The sequence below is a fragment of the Sinocyclocheilus grahami genome, unplaced genomic scaffold, assembly GCF_001515645.1.
Source record: "Sinocyclocheilus grahami isolate Dianchi unplaced genomic scaffold, SAMN03320097.WGS_v1.1 scaffold190.1, whole genome shotgun sequence".
In the NCBI taxonomy this organism is placed as follows: Eukaryota; Metazoa; Chordata; class Actinopteri; order Cypriniformes; family Cyprinidae; genus Sinocyclocheilus; species Sinocyclocheilus grahami.
Genome location: NW_015505369.1, coordinates 1011026 through 1031398, shown reverse-complemented (window position 1 = coordinate 1031398; position 20373 = coordinate 1011026). Strand labels below are relative to the sequence as shown.

The 20373-nt window shown below is 37.1% G+C and overlaps 2 protein-coding genes and 1 pseudogene across 3 annotated transcripts in view; all 3 read right to left on the bottom strand.

Moving 5' to 3' along the window:
* The window catches only part of mef2ab (myocyte enhancer factor 2ab), a 30397-nt gene extending 28281 nt beyond the window's left edge, over positions 1-2116 (bottom strand). For both annotated transcript variants that reach the window (XM_016284907.1, XM_016284909.1), the window contains exon 1: positions 1907-2116. The gene's annotated coding sequence lies outside the window, so the exon portion shown is untranslated. The remainder of the gene's footprint in view (positions 1-1906) is intronic.
* Positions 2117-4783: 2667 nt separating this feature from the next.
* LOC107594740 (leucine-rich repeat-containing protein 28-like) lies at positions 4784-17171 on the bottom strand (annotated as a pseudogene).
* A 1143-nt stretch (positions 17172-18314) lies between these two features.
* Positions 18315-20373, bottom strand: part of igf1rb (insulin-like growth factor 1b receptor) — a 114785-nt gene continuing 112726 nt past the window's right edge. The window contains exon 21 of the mRNA XM_016284904.1: positions 18315-19577. Coding sequence (XP_016140390.1) covers positions 19109-19577 — 469 coding nt within the window. The 3' untranslated portion in view covers positions 18315-19108. The remainder of the gene's footprint in view (positions 19578-20373) is intronic.

Genomic DNA, 20373 nt, shown 5'->3' with positions numbered 1-20373 from the left:
GAACTGTTCTGGAACAGTGTTGTAAATACAAATTAACCACTGATTTCTAGTGGTGTCCTCTTTTGGAAGACCAAACAAAGTAGTTTCGCTTTCACAACGAAACACACAGCGTCTCCACGACATGGCGGCGGCGGCAACAACAATACTACAGCGAGAATCAAAGTTACGCCTGGAGTAGCTGGCAGGCCAATCCCAGAGGCACAGCGCCAACCCTCAAGCCCTCTGGTTTGGCCGCGATCACTGAGTCCTAACAGTCAGTCTAATAAAGCGCACTCATGCTCCTTCCCCAAATCTAATGTACAGTTTGATTTGGCAAAGCGCAGACGTTTCTACTTACACTTCACAAAAGCAAGCTTCACGGGACTGCAGGAAGCCAGACTGGGGAGCTAATATTTATAGACAATTATATTTGATTTCTGTATTTATGGAGTATAATTTCTGAAAGATGGTCAATCTATTTAGTTTCAAACATGTGGAGCGGCGGTCAGGCAGAAGGCAGCCAGAGGTTTACGGCTCTGTTGTTGAATCTGACCCCAAGTGAGTATGCAGTGAATTCTTCTGAAGTACAGACAATTTAAAAACACATCAGAAATTGTATGGTAGTATTACTTAAACACATGCATATGTTAGGCTAGGCATGCCGTTGATTAAATGTAATGCATTAAACATAAAATGACACATAAAACAACATGCATTAGTGTAAAAGGGCCAGTATAACTATAAAGTCTAACTAGATTACAAATTCTGAGTTAATCTAGGTAAACTGACAATGTGAAGTAGGTAAATGCAGCCTTAAAAGTGCGCTAGAAAGAGAATCAATGCCATGACATTGGTTCTCGCCTCTCAAAACACCTGCCTTGATGCATGGCCTTTTAACATCTGGGAGCAGAACACAGCTTTATAGTCTAGATATTTGAAGAAAATTTGTGTTATATTTGTGTAAATAAACAATGTTAACACATTTGTTTAATAAACAGTTAAGCTTCAAAAGTTAAGATTTATTACAGCATGCAGTACAGTGGTCCGTACTGCATGCTGTAATAAATCTTAACTTTTGGATTAAATTAAAAAGACATTTAATTCACACCTGAAATTGCATAACAATATATAAAGTAGCATCAGCAAACCTTGCAACCTTTTTCTTTTCTTTTTTGTTAATAACGGTTCACCTGAATCATTTTGCAATAATATTCAACTGATGTCAATGTGATTTTTAGTGTTCAGACAGGTGTACTAACATTTGATAACTAGACTCTTTTTGCCTTCACTTTGAAAACTAATAAATAAATAAATGCACATAAATGCCACTTGATATTTTCTTATCTAATGCAATGACACCCATACTTTAAGTCTGGCTTTAAGAGTCCATTTTAGGGAAATTAGTGCAAAGCCTGAAATGCTGCAAACTAACAACAAAGCTCATATAGGCTATACTCTGTATGTTACATATTCTTTGTGATTGTACAATTTCATTTGTTTAATTTATGTAGTCAATTATATCACAAGCCGATAAATACAGCAAATAACATGACTATTTAAACAAATGTAAAACAAATAAATAATAATAATAAATAAAAAGAGACGTTACAGCAAACGTGTAGAAGATATAGATTATGTCAAGAATATAGCTCCACCATACGACTAAAGAGCAACTGGACAAACCCATTTTATAAACCAAAGTGGCAGCAACTTTCTACTTGCATTACGCCTAACATCACCGACAGACGCGTTCAACAACAAAAGCGCGTAAACGCCGGGCGTCACGCAATTGCGCGTAACTTAATTTAAACGTGAATAAATGACCGAATTAATTCGATGTGAAATTACGTCACTGAATGAGACTGATCGGTTCACCAACAAGCGTTTTAATCCACATTGCTATATCAGAGAGCAGATGAGTTCTTACCTTCAGCCGGGCGCGTTCAGAGCTGGAGAGAGACAAAAGGAGCGCAAACCGAGCTGATGGATTCAAGCATGAGGATCGATGTCCACTGTGTTATCCCGAGTCATTCTTGCTCTCGTGCACGCGCTGCTGGATGATCCAGAGCTCCCAGCTCCTCCCTCCTACATCAGTGTCCTTCAGAGACCTTACAGCCCACCTCACAAATACACTGATTGATTCGGGCTCCTGTGTCACCAGATAACATGCCACATTACACAACGCCTGATGCTGTACAGTCTGTTAACTAGTCTATCTCTCTATCTATCTATCTATCTATCTATCTATCTATCTATCTATCTATCTATCTATCTATCTATCTATCTATCTATCTATCTATCACAATATGAGCAGAAACAAAGATATTAATAAAAACATTTGCGCGCGTGCACACACACACACACATATCTATCTATCTATCTATCTATCTATCTATCTATCTATCTCAATATGAGCAGAAACAAAGATATTAATAAAAACATTTGCGCGCGTGCACACACACACCAAATTCTTGAATTGATTTTGCTTGACAATCCTCATAAGGCTGTGGTTCTCTCGGTTGGTTGTGCATCTTTTTCTTTCACACTTTTTCCTTCCACTCAACTTTGTGTTAACATGCTTGGATACAGCACTCTGTGAACAGCCAGCTTCTTTGGCAATGAATGTTTGTGGCTTACCCTCCTTGTGAAGGGTGTCAATGATTGTCTTCTGGACAACTGTCAGATCAGCAGTCTTCCCCATGATTGTGTAGCCTAGTGAACCAAACTGAGAGACCATTTTGAAGGCTCAGGAAACCTTTGCAGGTGATTTTTTTGTTGTCACATGAAAAGATATAATAAAATATTTACAAAAATGTGAGGGGTGTACTCACTTCTGTGAGATACTGTATAAGTTAAAGGTTTTGAGCTTTTGAATAGTAAAATTGTTAAAGGAAATGACTTTCCAAAGGAAATCTCCTTACAGTAATCTATGAATCTACTATACTGTAGATGACTAAATGTCATCTTTAGACATTTAGTGAGAAGATGAACAGCAGGCATGAGAGACATCTGTTGGCCTGTCACAGGGAATATATAGTGTCATATGAATACACGTTTCATCCAGGGTGATTTATGAGATGTCTAAAAACAGAGGGCTGAATGTTATAGTTTCAGTGAAGTCAGTGACAAAGCAGGATGGGAGGCTGAAGAACAAAAATAAAATTAATTGACAGGGAATTAAACAAACAAATAACTAAATCACACACACCCATACATTTCCGAATTACTAAGGAAATATGTAATATAGCTTTGCCCTTTTTTTCATGCTTTGTTATAAAATTTAGAAATATTTCAAAATGGTCTTATTTCTGCTCTCAGTTGAGAAATAACAAAAAAAAATTAAACGTAAAATTCCACTTGCACAAGCAATTAGACGTGATTATATTTGCACATCATTAGAGTGATTAATTAAACAACTTCCAAATGAAATGCATATAGACCGAAAATCATTTCGAAATATATATCACACAACAAAGTCGAGATTCAATTCAAGCAAAGGTCATTTGAGCATTTTCAGAAAGCACAGTACTGAATGCAAGGGTTTGAGCAGTGTAAGATAAAATACGGTCAATAAACCATTAAAGATCATATTTCAATTCTCAGATACACAGAGCAGACATTTCATTAAACTCTCTGTTGCCTGAGCATTTCCAGATGATACACATAAAAATATCACAAGCAATATTGTTCCTAAGTGTCTAAAAGAAGTTAAAGTGTCTCTAAATTCTGTGTAAAGATGAAAGCCATATAAGTCATATACAATATGCCAGCTCTGACCAGCCTCACCTAGTATTAGAGGCGGCTTTGGTATTCTTAAAGCTCAGTTGCCACCGTTGCTCAGTTGTCTTATTTTTATTTATTTATTATTTTTATTATTATTTTTGTCATTAGCATGTCAATCAGCACACTCAAAACTTTCAAACACAAAACAATGTTGTGATTTATGATGCATTAGATGCAGCTTCACAATGTAAAGACAGTTACATTCAATTCAAAATGGCTCAATATGAATTAAATTTCACTTAAGCACACATTTGAAATAACAACACAATATGTTTTAAACATTGTTATTATTGCCAAACATTCCAACAAGAGCTCAGTTATCCAGTTGTAAGTGCCAATGAAACAATAAGAACATTGTAGCGTGTAAAAAGTTCAGCTGAACTTGTCCTAGAGGACCTGGCTGCTTTATGTGAACTGTAACAGTAACATCAACACATTAACTTAAAAGTCGTCCTCTTGCTCACATCTAATTAAAGTGACAGAGAATATTATAAATACTGAAAGCTGAACAATGATGGCTTGCTGCAGTATGGCACGCTGACTGACAGATGTAGTGTGGTATCAGCAAATCTCCACAATTCACGTGTCTCAGTCTTTTGAAAATATTATCTCACACAAAAATAGAACAATCCCTTGAAGCTGCCTTCAGTGAGAACAATCAACTGCATGTTTTTCACAATCACTGAATTCAAAAGTCGTAACATACAATCAACACACGTGATTTTCTTTAAGCTAATGAGTGCTGGTCACTTTCAACAGCACACACACACTTGTTAATGAGCCTCAGATTGAAATTACACACATTTATCTTTAAAAAGCCACTTTTTAAGCATTGTTGGTTCATGGTTAAAAACAACAGTGAGATACGAACTCGTAAATAGTAATTTTTAGTACTTTTTTAAAGGAACATGACATTTCAGTAATATTTTCAGTAAAGGGATTTTCCTTTCAAATGGAAACAAAAATATCCATATCTCACCTAAAACTCATCAGTTTTAAGTACATCAAGTTGGTAATCTTTAAAACACAGAATAAATGTTAAGCTTCTCAAGAAACCTCCTCAGATTAACGCCTGAACCTTTTGGGTTACAGCAAACCGTAATAATAATTTCTTTTGTCACATTCTTTTGCCAAATGTAATGTCTTTCTGTTAAAAGATGCTACACACAGAAGGAGGACATCCTTTAATGGCTGTCGTGAAGATCTTCAGGACGGTGGGCTGTCAAAAGTTTCTGAAGCTCAGACAGGTATCAGTTCTTATGATATTCTTCAAGTCCTTCGTGACGATGAATGCACCATGAGCAGGGACGTGAGGTTAGCGTATGTGAGACGTCAGCCCTGCAGGTTAAACATCCTCAGACAATAGCTAGAACAGCAGCATGCTACAAAACTTACAGTGGTTCTGTGTAAGAAATACAAAGAAAATCAGCTTGTAATAGGATGCACTTAAAACTTGTGCAGAAAGCATGCAAAACTTAATGCCACAATGCTAGGGTGTTTCTCCTTGCTACCGTAGGTGGTTCTTTTTTTGACCCAGGTTTCGGTTGCAAGTTTACGTCCAACCATTTTTATGCAAATTCTGAGGAAAATGCTTGATATGACTAAAAACTTTCAAAATATCTTTGCATAAAAGATAATGCAATAAATTGAGGTGTATTATCTGAAGTTCAACATCAGTCAGAATGTGTGTTTAAGGTGATGGCAGCCTCTTTTTCACAAAAACAAAGACATGACCACACATCATTTTTTGAATTTTTAGAAAAACCCTTAAAAATGCTAAATATTGGATGCAAACCCTGCTGATGATATTCTGGTCCATATATAAATATATGATAACACTTTATGCTAAGGTTCCATTTATAAACTTCAGTTAACTACATCAGTTAACAAGAACTAACAATGAAAAATACGTAGCATTTATTAATCTTAGTCAATGGGAATTGAGGCATTTATGACTATATGTGACCCTGGACCACAAAACCAGTAAATTTTTTTGAAATTGAGATTTATACATCATCTGAAAGCTGAATAAATAAGCTTTCTATTGATGTATGGTTTGTTGAAAATCTGGAATCTGGAATCTGCGGGTGCAAAAAAAGAGAAAATCACCTTTAAAGTTGTCCAAATGAAGTTCTTATCAATGCATATTACTAATCAGAAATTAAGTTTTGATATATTTACGGTAGGACATTTACAAAATATCTTCATGGAACATGATCTTTACTTAATATCCTAATGATTTTTGGCATAAAAGAAAAATTTATAATTTTGACCCATACAATGTATTTTTGGCTATTGCTATAAATATACCCCAGCGACTTAGGGTCACATATTATTAAAATAAAAACTTTTATTTGTTAATATTATTTAATGAACCAGAGCTAACATGAAATAACAATAAACAGCTGTATTTTCAAGAACTAAAATTAACAGATTAATAAATACTGTAACAAATACATAGCTCATTCACAATTTGTTAATGCATTAAATAATGTTAATCTATTTATCAATCAATCTATCTGTCTGTCTGTCTGTCCTAATGGCCTAATGGTTAGAGAGTCGGTCTCGTAACCCAAAGGTTGAGTGAATGTACAGCGCTCTCTTCCACCTTCAATACGACTGAGGTGCCCTTGAGCAAGGCGCCACAGCCCCGGGCGCCACAGCATAAATGGCTGCCCACTGCTCCGGGTGTGTGTTCACCGCTGTGTGTGTGCACTTTGGATGGGTTGAATGCAGAGCACTAATTCCTAGTATGGGTCACCATACTTGGCCACATGTCACGTCACTTTCACTTTCATGTATATAAGATGTAGGTATATATTAAAGATGAAATTTTAATATTTATTTTCATTAGAAATATATCCTTGAACATGAATCAATCAATCAGGAAAAAAGGGAAAAAAATGAAAAAAAAAACTTGATCAGAAATAAATTGTAAAATAAACAGATTTACACTTTAGATTAAAAAAAAATAAAAATGACAAATCGGGTAAATATATCGACCCGGGCAATATATTGGTTGACCACTAATTTTTGCACCTGTTTTACTGTATGGCAGGCAAAAATTAGTTTGGAGTTGGATCACTTCAAAAAGTACAAGTACGCCTCTCCACAACAAGTCACACTCAGAAATCTAACATTTAGGCTAACGGATAAAAAAACCCCCCCTAAGACAAGTAAAAACAATATTAATAGTGATGCTCGTCTTACCAAAAACCAAATAATGGAGTATCAAAAAGACAGAGGTCAAAGCAACCTAATGTACATGTTTGGTATGGTTAGCTGAAAGGAAACTATCTCACAGGTAAAAAGCTTTCATACCTGAGATCAAAATATATATGCAGATTAATGTGTGCGTATATAAGGGAGGTCATGTTACTCCCACAACATGCAAGCTTTCACAAGGCTGGTCGATGAAGAGCTTTTGAAACAGTGAGGGTTTCCTGTTATGCCTTCACAAAACACACACACACGACCTGAGTCTGAAAACGAAGAGTATTACGGGAGTAAAAGAAGCAAATGGAAAATAATTCCCTTAAACAGATCGCCTTCCTCTCTTTCTGTCACTCACACACATGCACAGAGCACCGCTCGTCTCCAAACATCAGCTGAACAACTCAGGATAAGAGGTAATTGGCGAGTGGATTAGATCTCTTAATGCACGTGAAGTAGCTGAGAGCAGCAGTGGAGCAGGATGATTGGGTTACGCTGCTGGACGTTGATACCAAAACTACTGCGTTGCATTACAGATGGAACATGACGGGCAGCGGAGCAAGCACTGCTCATTTCAACCAATCAAACGAACAGGAAGATGGGGAGATAGAGGAAGTGACAGGGGTCAGAGAAACCAGCATGAGAGAGAGAGAATGAGAAGAAGCAGAAAGCAAGAGAGAGTTTTTCTGAATGTAAGAAAACTGAGGATGTTTTTGGTACATGAATATGCACAATCCCAGAATGCACATGCATTTAAAGGGGACGACCGTTCAACACAGCATCTAAAATCCGAGGCGCAGCACTCAGGAATGGTTTTAAAAAGTGCAGCGCAGCGCAGAATGCCTCCTCTGCCATGTTACCGTTCAATAAAACAGTTGTTAACTTGCTACTGTAAACAAAATCTGCAACGCTTGCCCCGCCTCCAGGATCTTCTGATTGGTCCACTGCTTTGGAACTGACATTGATGAGTGGTGCTGCGTGTAAAAGTTGGAATTCTTTTAACTTGACATGGCAAAAACGTGGCGAGACGCTGCAAGAGACTCAAGCGCAATGGTCGTACGTGTCCGTCTAACGTGTTTAGAAAAACAATAGAAAAGTAGCGCATTGGAATGCAAAACAGTGTTCTGTGTGAACGGCCCCTAAGGTTGGAAAAGGATGGAAAATAGTAAATAAAAAAATATTTCAACTGTTTTTGGTGTAAGAAACCTTGAATAATATTAGTGGATAAAAATAAATCATAAAAATAAAATTAAATGAGGTGTCTGATATAAACACTTTAAATACAGAGTGACAAAGAGGACACAAAAGGGAATTTTGTATCCGTTCCTCTTGTGCACTCCTGCGAGTGCAGTCTCTCTGAGAGGAAACAGTTTAGGGTAAACGGTGGTGAACATGGGCTGACTGCAGCGGTTACAATGACCCAGAGGCCACTGGAACACATCTAGCAGACTCTTGGGCAACAGGAATGGTGTCAGGAACTTCACATCTGTACAAAAGATGAGAGAACGTGAGAACATTTAGGCTGGTGTAGGTGAAGGAACCTGATGCTTTATCAGTTTGTTTGTGACTCTTACCCTTACTGGTCCTGTTGTAGGCCGCATGCCAGCTCTTCCAGAGGCAACACATGGTCAGTCTCAGAGCCGATGGTCTTCAGTTCAGAGGGCAGAGGAACAGTCACATCTCCCGGCGTCAGACAGAGCTGCTTCACGTCAGAGATCTGCCCAGCTAGACCACATCTGTGCATGCAGACAGATAAATAACATCAAGTGAACAGGTTGAAAAAGCCAGGAAACAACCACACCAACTACCATGAAAAGCTATATATATACTGCCAAATCAGCAACTGTGATACTTTGTGTAACTGACTTATAATGTCAGAACTCTAATTGTCTAATTGTTTTCAATTGGGAAAATGAACTGACAGCTTTCATTCAAAAAGACAGATGAAAACATCACCAAACACTACATAAAAGGCACAGCTAAATCTGCCATTTATTATAATTGGTTTATGTGAATATTGTTTCAGGTTCACTTAAATAAATATTTTTTAATGTTCTGTAATTGTTACTAAATGACAAATAAAAACAATGTTAAATTGATCATTTGTTTATGTAGTTTCCACATTAACTTTCAACAATTCGTTTTTCAAGAGAAAATATATTTATGATTACACATTTTAAAATTCTAGGTGTGATTTATCATGATTAATTACAGAAATATGTGCAAGTGATTCGTTTATTTATAATTACTTCATAGTAATTTTTAAAACAAAGTTCGATAGCATACTGCGATGATAGAAAACTCACTCACCCACTGCAGCCGACGACTTTGTAAAAAGATATGACGGTAGTCCCTTCAGATGAGCGTTGTTGTCCACAAAGACAAACTGCAGTATTTATAATTACTTCATAGTAATTTTTAAAACAAAGTTCGATAGCATACTGCGATGATAGAAAACTCACTCACCCACTGCAGCCGATGACTTTGTTATAAAGATATGACGGTAGTCCCTTCAGATGAGCGTTGTTGTCCACAAAGACAAACTGCACCTCCATGGAGCGCCCCAGATCTGACAAAAATATACAACATCAGTATATTGCCAACAACATCAATTAATTCACCTGGTACTCGTGCAATATATTCCAAGTCGTCTAAAGTTATATAACAGATGTGCACAAGAAACAGAAAACTTCCCTCAATTGTAACTCTCAATATTAATAACTTTTGGTCTGTTCCTCACAAAAAGCCATCATTTGGTTTCACAGAACTCGTATGGACTACATTTGGGCGGAGCATAATTAGACAATTGGTTAATTAAGATGCTTACATTACCCTTCAAAAGTTTGGGATCAGTAGCATTTTTTTTTAATTTTTTTTATGTTTTTAAAATAAGTCTCTTATGCTCTCCAAGGCTGCATTTATTTGATGAAAAATACAGTAAAAACAGAAATATTGTGAAATATTATTAGAATTAAAATAACTTTTTTTATAATCAATATATTACAAAATGTCATTTATTCCTGTGATGCAAAGCTGAATTTTCAGCATCATTCCTCCAGTCTTCAGTGTCACACGATCCTTCAGAAATCATTCTAATATGCTGATTTGCTGCTCAAGAAGCATTTCTTATTATTATCAGTTTTGAATATTTTTTTCAGGATTCTTTGATGAATAGAAAGTTAAAAAGAACAGCTTTTATTTTGAAATATATATTTTTTAATAACATAATAGATGTCTTTACTTTCAACTGAATGAATTCTTGTAGAATAAAAGTATTAATTTCTATCAAAACAAACTAACAAAAATCTTACTGACCTCTAAAAAATGTTTGTCCTTTTGTATAACTGTAAATGTACTGTAAATGTTATCTTGATGGTATCTGCTCACCCAGGGGCAGTGATGTCAGGCAGTTGGCAGCCATGGAGAGCTCACTGAGGTCGGGCAGCAGACAGAGCTGGCGAGGAAGGCAGTGCAGCCGGTTGCGGTCTGCTGTCAGGCAGGATTCTTTGATGAATAGAAAGTTAAAAAGAACAGCTTTTATTTGAAATATATATTTTTTAATAACATAATAGATGTCTTTACTTTCAACTGAATGAATTCTTGTAGAATAAAAGTATTAATTTATATCAAAACAAACTAACAAAAATCTTACTGACCTCTAAAAAATGTTTGTCCTTTTGTATAACTGTAAATGTACTGTAAATGTTATCTTGATGGTATCTGCTCACCCAGGGGCAGTGATGTCAGGCAGTTGGCAGCCATGGAGAGCTCACTGAGGTCGGGCAGCAGACAGAGCTGGCGAGGAAGGCAGTGCAGCCGGTTGCGGTCTGCTGTCAGGCACTGCAGGGACAGTCACTGATGCAGACGCTCCGGAAGAGTCCTCAGGAGGTTCATGGACACGTCGAGAGTCTCCAGCTCTCCGAGATCGTCCAGCTCTACCAATAAAAGCACATATACTTTTCTGTTAAAGTTTCAATCAGGCAAAAGCAGGATAGCAAGATATTATAACCCTAGAGACTCTCGTTATGCCCCCTTCTGGCAAAGACAGGAGCCTATACACTATAAGATATTGAAAAGGAACCATATTTGTATTAATGCATAAAAAAAAAAAAAAAATCACAAACATCTCACATGTGCGCAATGCATTTCACTAGTTAAAATATGCTTGAAACTGTTGGAACAATTTATTTTAAAACACTTAGTTTGGAATAATTCACATATGATAAAGTAGAGCCAGGAACAGTCTCGGCTTCAGATGAAACACTGCCCAATTAAAATGGAAAAGAGCAATAAAAGACTGATATGAAACAACTGTGTTTTGAAGCAAAGCATTTAAAGAGAGTGTCAAAGAGCTTAATCATTTCCCCACAGTCTCTTTATGAAGTTTTACTCCTCAGAAACGTCATGTTTAAATGTCATGTTGAGCATGTTGTGTACTGAGGTTTAAAAGTCTGGTGAGTAAGAAATTATTTGATGTAGTTAAAGCTGCTTAATTACACAAGGAAAAAAAATGTTACAGATAATGTCTATGAATTAAATGGGCCGTTTAACTAGAAAGATTATTCATTACACTGTTGCAGGAAGGCAGCACTGTATTTATATTCCGCTCTCAATTTTCACAATCTTCTGTAAATAATTCAGCTCGAGCCACACAGACTTCCTTCAACGTTTGGAATATTCAAGGTCAGAAATGCACATAAATCAAAATCATGTTCTGTTTTAATTGACGCATGTAGCATGCAATTATTTGCATTATTCTTAAGCACGGTAAAGCAATAAAACCAAATATAACAGCAATTCATTTTTGGATTATTATCAGACTTTCCTGTGCATATAGGCAGCCATATCCCCCTGCAGCCCAATACTGCTTGCTCACTGAAGCTAAGCAGGGCTGAGCCTGGTCAGTACCTGGATGGGAGACCTCCAGGGGAAACTAGGTTGCTGTTGGAAGAGGTGTTAGTGAGGCCAGCAGGGGGTACTCAACCTGTGGTCTGTGTGGGTCCTAACGCCCCAGTATAGTGATGGGGACACTATACTGTCAACAAGCACCGTCCTTCGGATGAGACGTTAAACCGAGGTCCTGACACACTGTGGTCATTAAAAATCCCAGGATGTCTTTCGAAAAGAGTAGAGGTGTGACCTCGGCATCCCGGCCAAACTCGCCCATTGGCCTCTGATCATCATGGCCTCCTAACCATCCCCATATCTACTGATTGGCTTCATCACTCTGTCTCCTCTCCACCAATAAGCTGGTGTGTGGCGGGTGTTCTGGCGCACTATGGCTGCCGTCGCATCAACCAGGTGGATGCTGCACACTGGTGGTGGATGAGGAGATACCCCCTGACAATGTAAAGCGCTTTGAGTGCCCAGAAAAGCACTATATAAAATGTAATGAATTATTATTATTATTATATCAGACTTGAGAATCACTATTATCAGTAGCAGCAATGCAATCGTTCTCAGTTTTTTTAGATTAATGCTGATAAATGTTCGCGCCTCACCTTGCGGGAGAAATTTCAGTTGATTGTTGGCCAATCGCAGATGTCGTAATGAGCGCAGCTGACCAATCTCTGGACAGATGACCTGAAGAGCGTTGTCACTCAGGTCCAATGACTGCAGCTTCCCTAGGTTACCAATTGCTGGAAATACAACAATGTATAATGCATAACATATCTGACATCAAAATATTGCTATATACTGTATAATCATGAGATAAAATTACCTTGAGGATTTATCGCAATATTGTTTGAGCGCAGGTATCTACATGAAACGAAAGAAAGATGGCGGGACTATGTTTCATAATCTTGTTTTTCATCAGATGTCGTACAAATGTAGCTCAAATGATTAGATTTGACCAAACTCAGACTTGTCACACAGCTATTATTTATAGGTGGGTAAGAAAACGTCCCAAATATTGAGGGACCTCGTCCTCTACTGGACAACAGTAATATTACAGTAGAACAGAACTGACAACTAACATAACACCATAAACAAAATTCAGTATAACATTGATTAATATTCACAATTCTATCAGGTTGGGAAGTTTCTGAGCCAGATTTTCTGACTGACGGGAGGAAAACAGTATTAGGATGCAAAATATTTTCACAATATTTCAATACAGGGCCAAATCAAATATGAAAGCCAACATCACTGGGACTGAGATCTTACAAGTGTTGTGAGGGAGCTTCTCTTCATGAAGAGACACTCCAGGAACTGCATCCCTTCATCTTTGAGGAGCTCCACAGGGAAAATGTTGAGGTTTCTGTAGTTCAGGAAAAGATTCTTGTGTCGCTCTTGCTTGGCCATAAAAATCGCTTCATAGAGTTCAAACGCCATAGCTGCGAGAACCGAGTCTTTGGCTGACCCTCTTTCAGCTTCTACTTTTCCATTCTGAAAGACACATTTTAAAGACATTTTTTTATTATTTAAATTATAAATAAATACATGTATTTACTAAGAATTAGGACAAAATATACAGAGTACTTGAAAATAAAAATAAAAAGGACAACATAAAAAAAATAATATAATATAAACAATAAAATAATGATATGAAATATTTTATCGGATCAAAGGTGAGATGTATTGTACAGAATGACAGCAACACATGAAGTTACTCATGAACTGATGGTTACTAGCAGCCAGTGTTGGGGGTAATGCATTACAAGTAACGTGAGTTACGTAATCAGATTACTTTTTTCAAGTAACTAGTAAAGTAACGCATTACTTTTTAATTTACAAGAGAATATCTGAGTTACTTTTTTTTTCAAATGTATTGCTTGACACCTCTCCTGTCCCCATGTTGAGAGAAATCAGAAGATGTTACTGTAGTTCTAAAATAAATATGAATATGCATTAATTCATCTCACTCATCAAAAAAAAAAACACATTCAGTATTCCTCAAAATGAATAAAAATAATGCAACTCAGAATATGACGCAAACCTGCAATAATTAAATGTTAAACAACACAAATATCCTTTATGTATTTAATCCCATTCTATTAACCAATGTCTTTGCTTCTGACCTTTGATGATCCAGTTCAACCGTACTAATAAGCAAGAATTCAAAAACGTTATCTGAGCAATGTGCCATCATAAATCCATAATGTTAATTCTCTGCATGTTCCTTTCCCTTTTCAAATTTATACAAAAGTAAACAACACAAATAAAGTTAATAAGTGCCTTTTTAATCAGAACAGCCAGGTTTGAACAGACTTGGACCACAAAACTTTCTCCATTCTCCCCTCCCATTCTGGATCTGTAACCCTCTTTATACACCAACACATACATATCAAGCACGTCTCAACTGAACCACCAAACATTATGCTCCCCTTGCATCAAGGAGTGAAATGGAATAACATGAGACGCGACACAACCCTTCTGCACGTTCTAGACGGCGCCATCAGATCACAAACACCTCCAATGCTCTCCTCTCAACCCTCACGTAACTCTCAGAGCACACCACGCTGTCTGGACTTCAGAACGAGTGATTTATAGCTAACGCAGGTGAAAATATGCAGAAGGCATTTAATTCAAATGTAATTATAATATTTATTAATATGCTGTCTTATGCATTAACTATAATTGAGTTTCCAGTTCTGCATCATGATTAATCATCCAAACCTACTTAATACGCAAATCAAATCACAAAGTGATTTATTAGTGTATTTATGATCAATAATATAGTTTTTTAAATAAGTACCCCACAAAAACGTTATCTGAGCAATGTGCCATCATAAATCCATAATGTTAATTCTCTGCATGTTCCTTTCCCTTTTCAAATTTATACAAAAGAAAACAACACAAATAAAGTTAATAAGTGCCTTTTTTAATCAGAACAGCCAGGTTTGAACAGACTTGGACCACAAAACTTTCTCCATTCTCCCCTCCCATTCTGGATCTGTAACCCTCTTTATACACCAACACATACATATCAAGCACGTCTCAACTGAACCACCAAACATTATGCTCCCCTTGCATCAAGGAGTGAAATGGAATAACATGAGACGTGACACAACCCTTCTGCACGTTCTAGACGGCGCCATCAGATCACAAACACCTCCAATGCTCTCCTCTCAACCCTCACGTAACTCTCAGAGCACACCACGTTGTCTGGACTTCAGAACGAGCATCTGGTGAGATGATGGAGAGCAGCAGTTTTCAGCAGCAGGGTACAGTGAGCGCCGAGGAACAGGTCACTTCCTGTCCTTCTGACGGCCACTCCGAACCTTCAGCCCTGAGAATATCTTAGCCCATAGTCAACAGATCTGTAATTGAGGAATCAGCCATTGGTCGGGCGTTGCAGCTCTGTAAGCGGAGACGGTCAGAGGGGAGCATTAGGATGGCACAATCTTTGATTAACAAAAACTATGAAAAACGTAGGAAGAAAAAAAAAAAAGGCCAACTTTTGGAGGGCATAACATTGGTGGCACTATATGATCTTATTTCCCCCCAAAACTCACAATTCCCTTATAAAGCTATTCTAGTGAAAAATTCAGGATATTTCTTGCATCTGGATATTATTTCTGTTTAGTCGGCTCAAAATCTGCATGAACAATATTTCATCAAACTGCTGTGAAATATGGCATGGAAGAAAATATCAGCTTTTAACATTTCTCAAACCGTTTACCTTTACATCACATCTGCTTAGTTTTATTTAAATCGCCCTGAAATGGTTCGTTCCATATGGTGTTGATCTTTTGTCTGGGATTTTTCTTAATAATGAAAAAAATATATATTGATATAAACCAGGACAAACTTATCATGATGTACATTGGATGCACCTGACAGCAGCAAAAACTCAAGTAAATCTGTTAATACCTAAAGTGTTTTTGCTTCAATGAACATTAGGTTTCTGATGCAAGAATAACACTCCAATGAATGTATAATGAAAAGATAAAACAGAACCATGCCAACAGTGGGATTCAGAGACATGAAAGGGAGAGGAGAGCAGAAAAAATAAATCAATTCTAATTATTCCATCTATCGACCTTTGCCCACAAGTTAAAAGATGGATAAATTAAACATCAACAACATTCCAGCACATTTGGAGTCAATTGTCAGACCTGTTCTTGTTTTAATCTCACAAATAAATAATAAACAAATTTAAGCAAGATCTGATAGGAAAGAAAGCAGCTAGTCAATACAAAATGTCCATAACTCCGTAATTTGTCCACTCCGAGATTGTGGTTTGTAGCGTTTATGAGGCTTTACCCAGATACAGAGAGCATTAATATTGTCCTTTTCATGAAAAAAGGTCAGATGTACTTTATATATAGGTACATAAAAAAAGAGTGAGGTAGATCAATGTCTGAAGGAAAAAAAAAAAAAAAAAAAAAAAAAAAAAAAAGAAAAGTCCCCATGTCATGGAAAAAAGCATATAAAAATAGGGTTACAGTGATTGTAAATGTATCATAAAAAAAGAAAGAAAAAGGAAATAAACAAAATAAATAATGAAATAAAAAAGGCCAGGGTGGGGGGAAAGAAAAAGTGAGTTTTTCCTTTGAAAAATCCTTACAAAAAAAAAAAAACTCAAAAACTGGCACTCATAGTCAAACCTGTATCTTAAAGCGATATAAGTGATCTACGTTACAAACACAACTTCTGCATAGAGAATCATATCTGTATAATCGTTTATCAGGCTCTGCTCGGAAGGAAGGAAACGCAGAGATTATAAGATCAGGGCCTTCAAAGGGCGGCAGGATCAGTCACAAATAAAGACTGAACAATCAATGTAAAGAATGAGACGAGTCCATCTTTAAGCAATGAAATCAATTCAAAATTTGCCACATTTTTCAGTCAGATTTTGTTGATTAAAGAGGAATGAATAGCGAGACGAGAACACATCGGGGTCTGAGATCGAAACTGACCTGAGGGTATTCATGTGATGAGAGACACAGTGTCGGGCTGTTACAGAATCACGTCGCTGGGTGCCGCCATTAATGGCATGAAGACAGACGTGTGTGTGTGTTCATCTGCAGGTTTAGCTTTTAAAGAGAGAGACTCTATCAAAACAGAAGGGATTAAACAACTTTTCACTGCAAAACTCAACTGTTAGAATGAAACTTCTATTGGTTTTTTTTCTCGTTTTGCAGAACTATAAGCATCATAAAATGGACTGTAGTGGAAAGGCAAAGGATTACACCTGAAAAATCTCTTTACATTTACATATATATATATATATATGTATATATACACATTACAACCACAAAAGAAAAACAATAATAAAATAGCAGCTTTTTTTTTAGCACAGACACATAGATCAATCTGAACTGTAAAAAAGGTACAAAAGTGGCCGACAAACGATGCACATGCTCTGTGGTCCGACGTACGACTGAACAACCCAGCGAGAGAATTGCTGTGAACATTTCAACTCCCCAAAGCCACGACTTTAAACCTTTTGAGCTTCGAAGGGATTAAACAACTTTTCACTGCAAAACTCAACTGTTAGAATGAAACTTCTATTGGTTTTTTTTCTCGTTTTGCAGAACTATAAGCATCATAAAATGGACTGTAGTGGAAAGGCAAAGGATTACACCTGAAAAATCTCTTTACATTTACATATATATATATATATATGTATATATACACATTACAACCACAAAAGAAAAACAATAATAAAATAGCAGCTTTTTTTTTTAGCACAGACACATAGATGATCAATCTGAACTGTAAAAAAGGTACAAAAGTGGCCGACAAACGATGCACATGCTCTGTGGTCCGACGTACGACTGAACAACCCAGCGAGAGAATTGCTGTGAACATTTCAACTCCCCAAAGCCACGACTTTAAACCTTTTGAGCTTCTTTTTTTTTATCCAAATCCCTTAAAGATTCCTTGTGATGTAACATCTGCTGCATCTGTTGCTCGACTTTTGCATTATTCTGTCCTAAATGCGTCTAACCCAAAGCAAGACGACAGAAAAGTGGGAATCTGGGAAACTCTCTTACTGACTGTGATTTTAAATGAATAATTCTATCCAAAAATGAAAATCTGCTGAAAATGTGCACTCCATCCAGGCCATCCAAGATGTAGATGAGTTTGTGTCTTCATCTGAACAGATTTGGGGGGATGTAGCATTACATCACTTGCTCACCAATGGATCCTCTGCAGTGAATGGGTGCCGTTAGAATGAGAGTCATATTTTACACCTAAGTGACAGTTTAAAAAAATAACACACCTTAAAGATGAATTTGTTTATTACAAACACAGCTTTTCCCTTCACAAGCTGTTAATGGACTGGAGTTGAGTGGATTACTTGAGGATTATTGTGATGTTTTTATCTCTCATTCTGAATTCTCATTCACTGCAGAGGATACTTGGTGAGCAAGTAATGTAATGATACATTTCTCCATCTTGGATGGCCTGAGGGGGGAGTACATATTGTGTAAATGTTCTTTTTTGGGGTAAACCATTCCTTTAAGTACAAGATGGTTTGGATCACCAGGGTAAAAAACTGTCATATGTATTTTGAGGAATATGGATGCACAGGGAATTAAATGAAAAGAAAAGAAAGACATTTGTCAGATTAAAGAATTTCTTCTTCACTACGTTGCACAGCCAGATGATTTGGAGAAAACGGAAGCCAAAGATTTCCATACCCAGATCTGAGTTGGGTCAGGGGAACGAACTTCTAAAGACAGGCCGAAAGAAAAACTCGCACATCTTTCTCTAATTTAGATGCACGTCTTTGGAAACAAAGACAAGAGCAAGTGCTTCGCTGTTGGATTTGCTTAGAGATATGTAGAGGGTGTCGTAATAATGCCACCGTACCACTACTGGCTCTGACAGGCCTTCAAACCAGTTTTGGAAGTTTAGAAAAGTAACAAAACGTAACAAAAACAGTCAGCCTATCGAGTGCGAGAGTGAAGGTCATGGGTTTTCAGTCAGTGATCCAGTCTGCGGAAATAACAAATGAGTTCATGTCAATCAATTCAACGATTCAATCGAAATACACAAAAAAACAAAGAGATCCAAACTTTGTCCGTTGAGGTATGATTGAAAAGACTGATTGCCTGGACTCTCAGTTTGTACCATTTTGTCTTTCCTTGTCTCTTTATTTTAATATTTCTTCTCAGGAGACCACACAGTGGCTTGACAGACAGAGAAATGTCCGGAAACGGGACCGGGCCGTCGATCAGCAAGCCTTCGACTGGGGCAAAGGCAAGGCACGCTCATTCTTACGGGCCCCGTTCATGTGAGCGTAAGACTGGGTCTCGTCAAACGGGCTCCGGAGAACCATTGAGGGCCCGTTTGCCGCAGACGTGGGGAGCGGTTGCTTGTCCGTGGAGCTGGGGGAGGAAGGCGGGGAGGATGGGCCGGCCGGGGTGGAGGAGCCTTGGGACGCAGGGGCGCACTGTTGAGGGGAGGCCAGAGAGGGAGCGAGGGGCTGCAGGCTGGAGGACGGCTCCAGAGGAACATTCTCCATGGTTCCCACGTTCTCCATGTCCAGCTCTTCCGTGTCCGGAGGTTTGTTCTCCTCGCTGTAGAAGAAGCTCGTCTCCTTGAAACCTGCCTCCAGGTCATCATTGATGCTGCTGATGATCTCCTGGAAGGACGGCCGCATTTTGGGGTTGTACTGCCAGCACATGCGCATCAGTTCAAACCTGAAAGCACACAAGAGCACACAACATGGTCCTTGAGAAACATCAAATCTAGCTGTTGTTCAGTCCAAATGACTGACTGATATTTGGCCATTTTAAGATTATCAGCAAATATATATATATATATATATATATATATGAGCAATATCACTTTGCAAAATTGGTGGCTGACTAAATACTTTTTTCCCCCACTGTATATATATGTGTTACTATATATTTGTATATCAATTTTATTTATTCATTTCAAAAATATTAATAACAAAATATAATACTTCATAATTTTTTTTTCCAATATGCACACATACCTCTTTATAATACGCATTATCAATAATTTAACTTTTGGGTTTGTGTCATTTCAAAAAGTCCTTTTCAGTTTTTTTTTCTCTCTCTCTATATAATTAACCATTTTGTTTATAAATTTTTAAGTAATAAATAGTATATATTTATACTTTATAAAAATAGCATTACAATTTACATGTATAGACTACTTTATATAAAAAATGATCAATAAATCTACATTTATAAATTCTACATAAAGTCTCTACATTTTAATTAATATTAGTATGTACATATTATAAAATATATTAATGGATTTAAAATTATTCAAAATAAAAAAAATTTACACCTTATTTATAAATACTTCATCATTTAATTATAGTCACTCTATATATTGAATATTGTACTATTTAACATTATCGTCACATATACTGCAAATATAACATAAGATTTCTCATAAGATCTTGTTCATATCTCCTACGCCTACTTGCCGTAGCTCTGAACAACAGGTGGCAGTGTGACG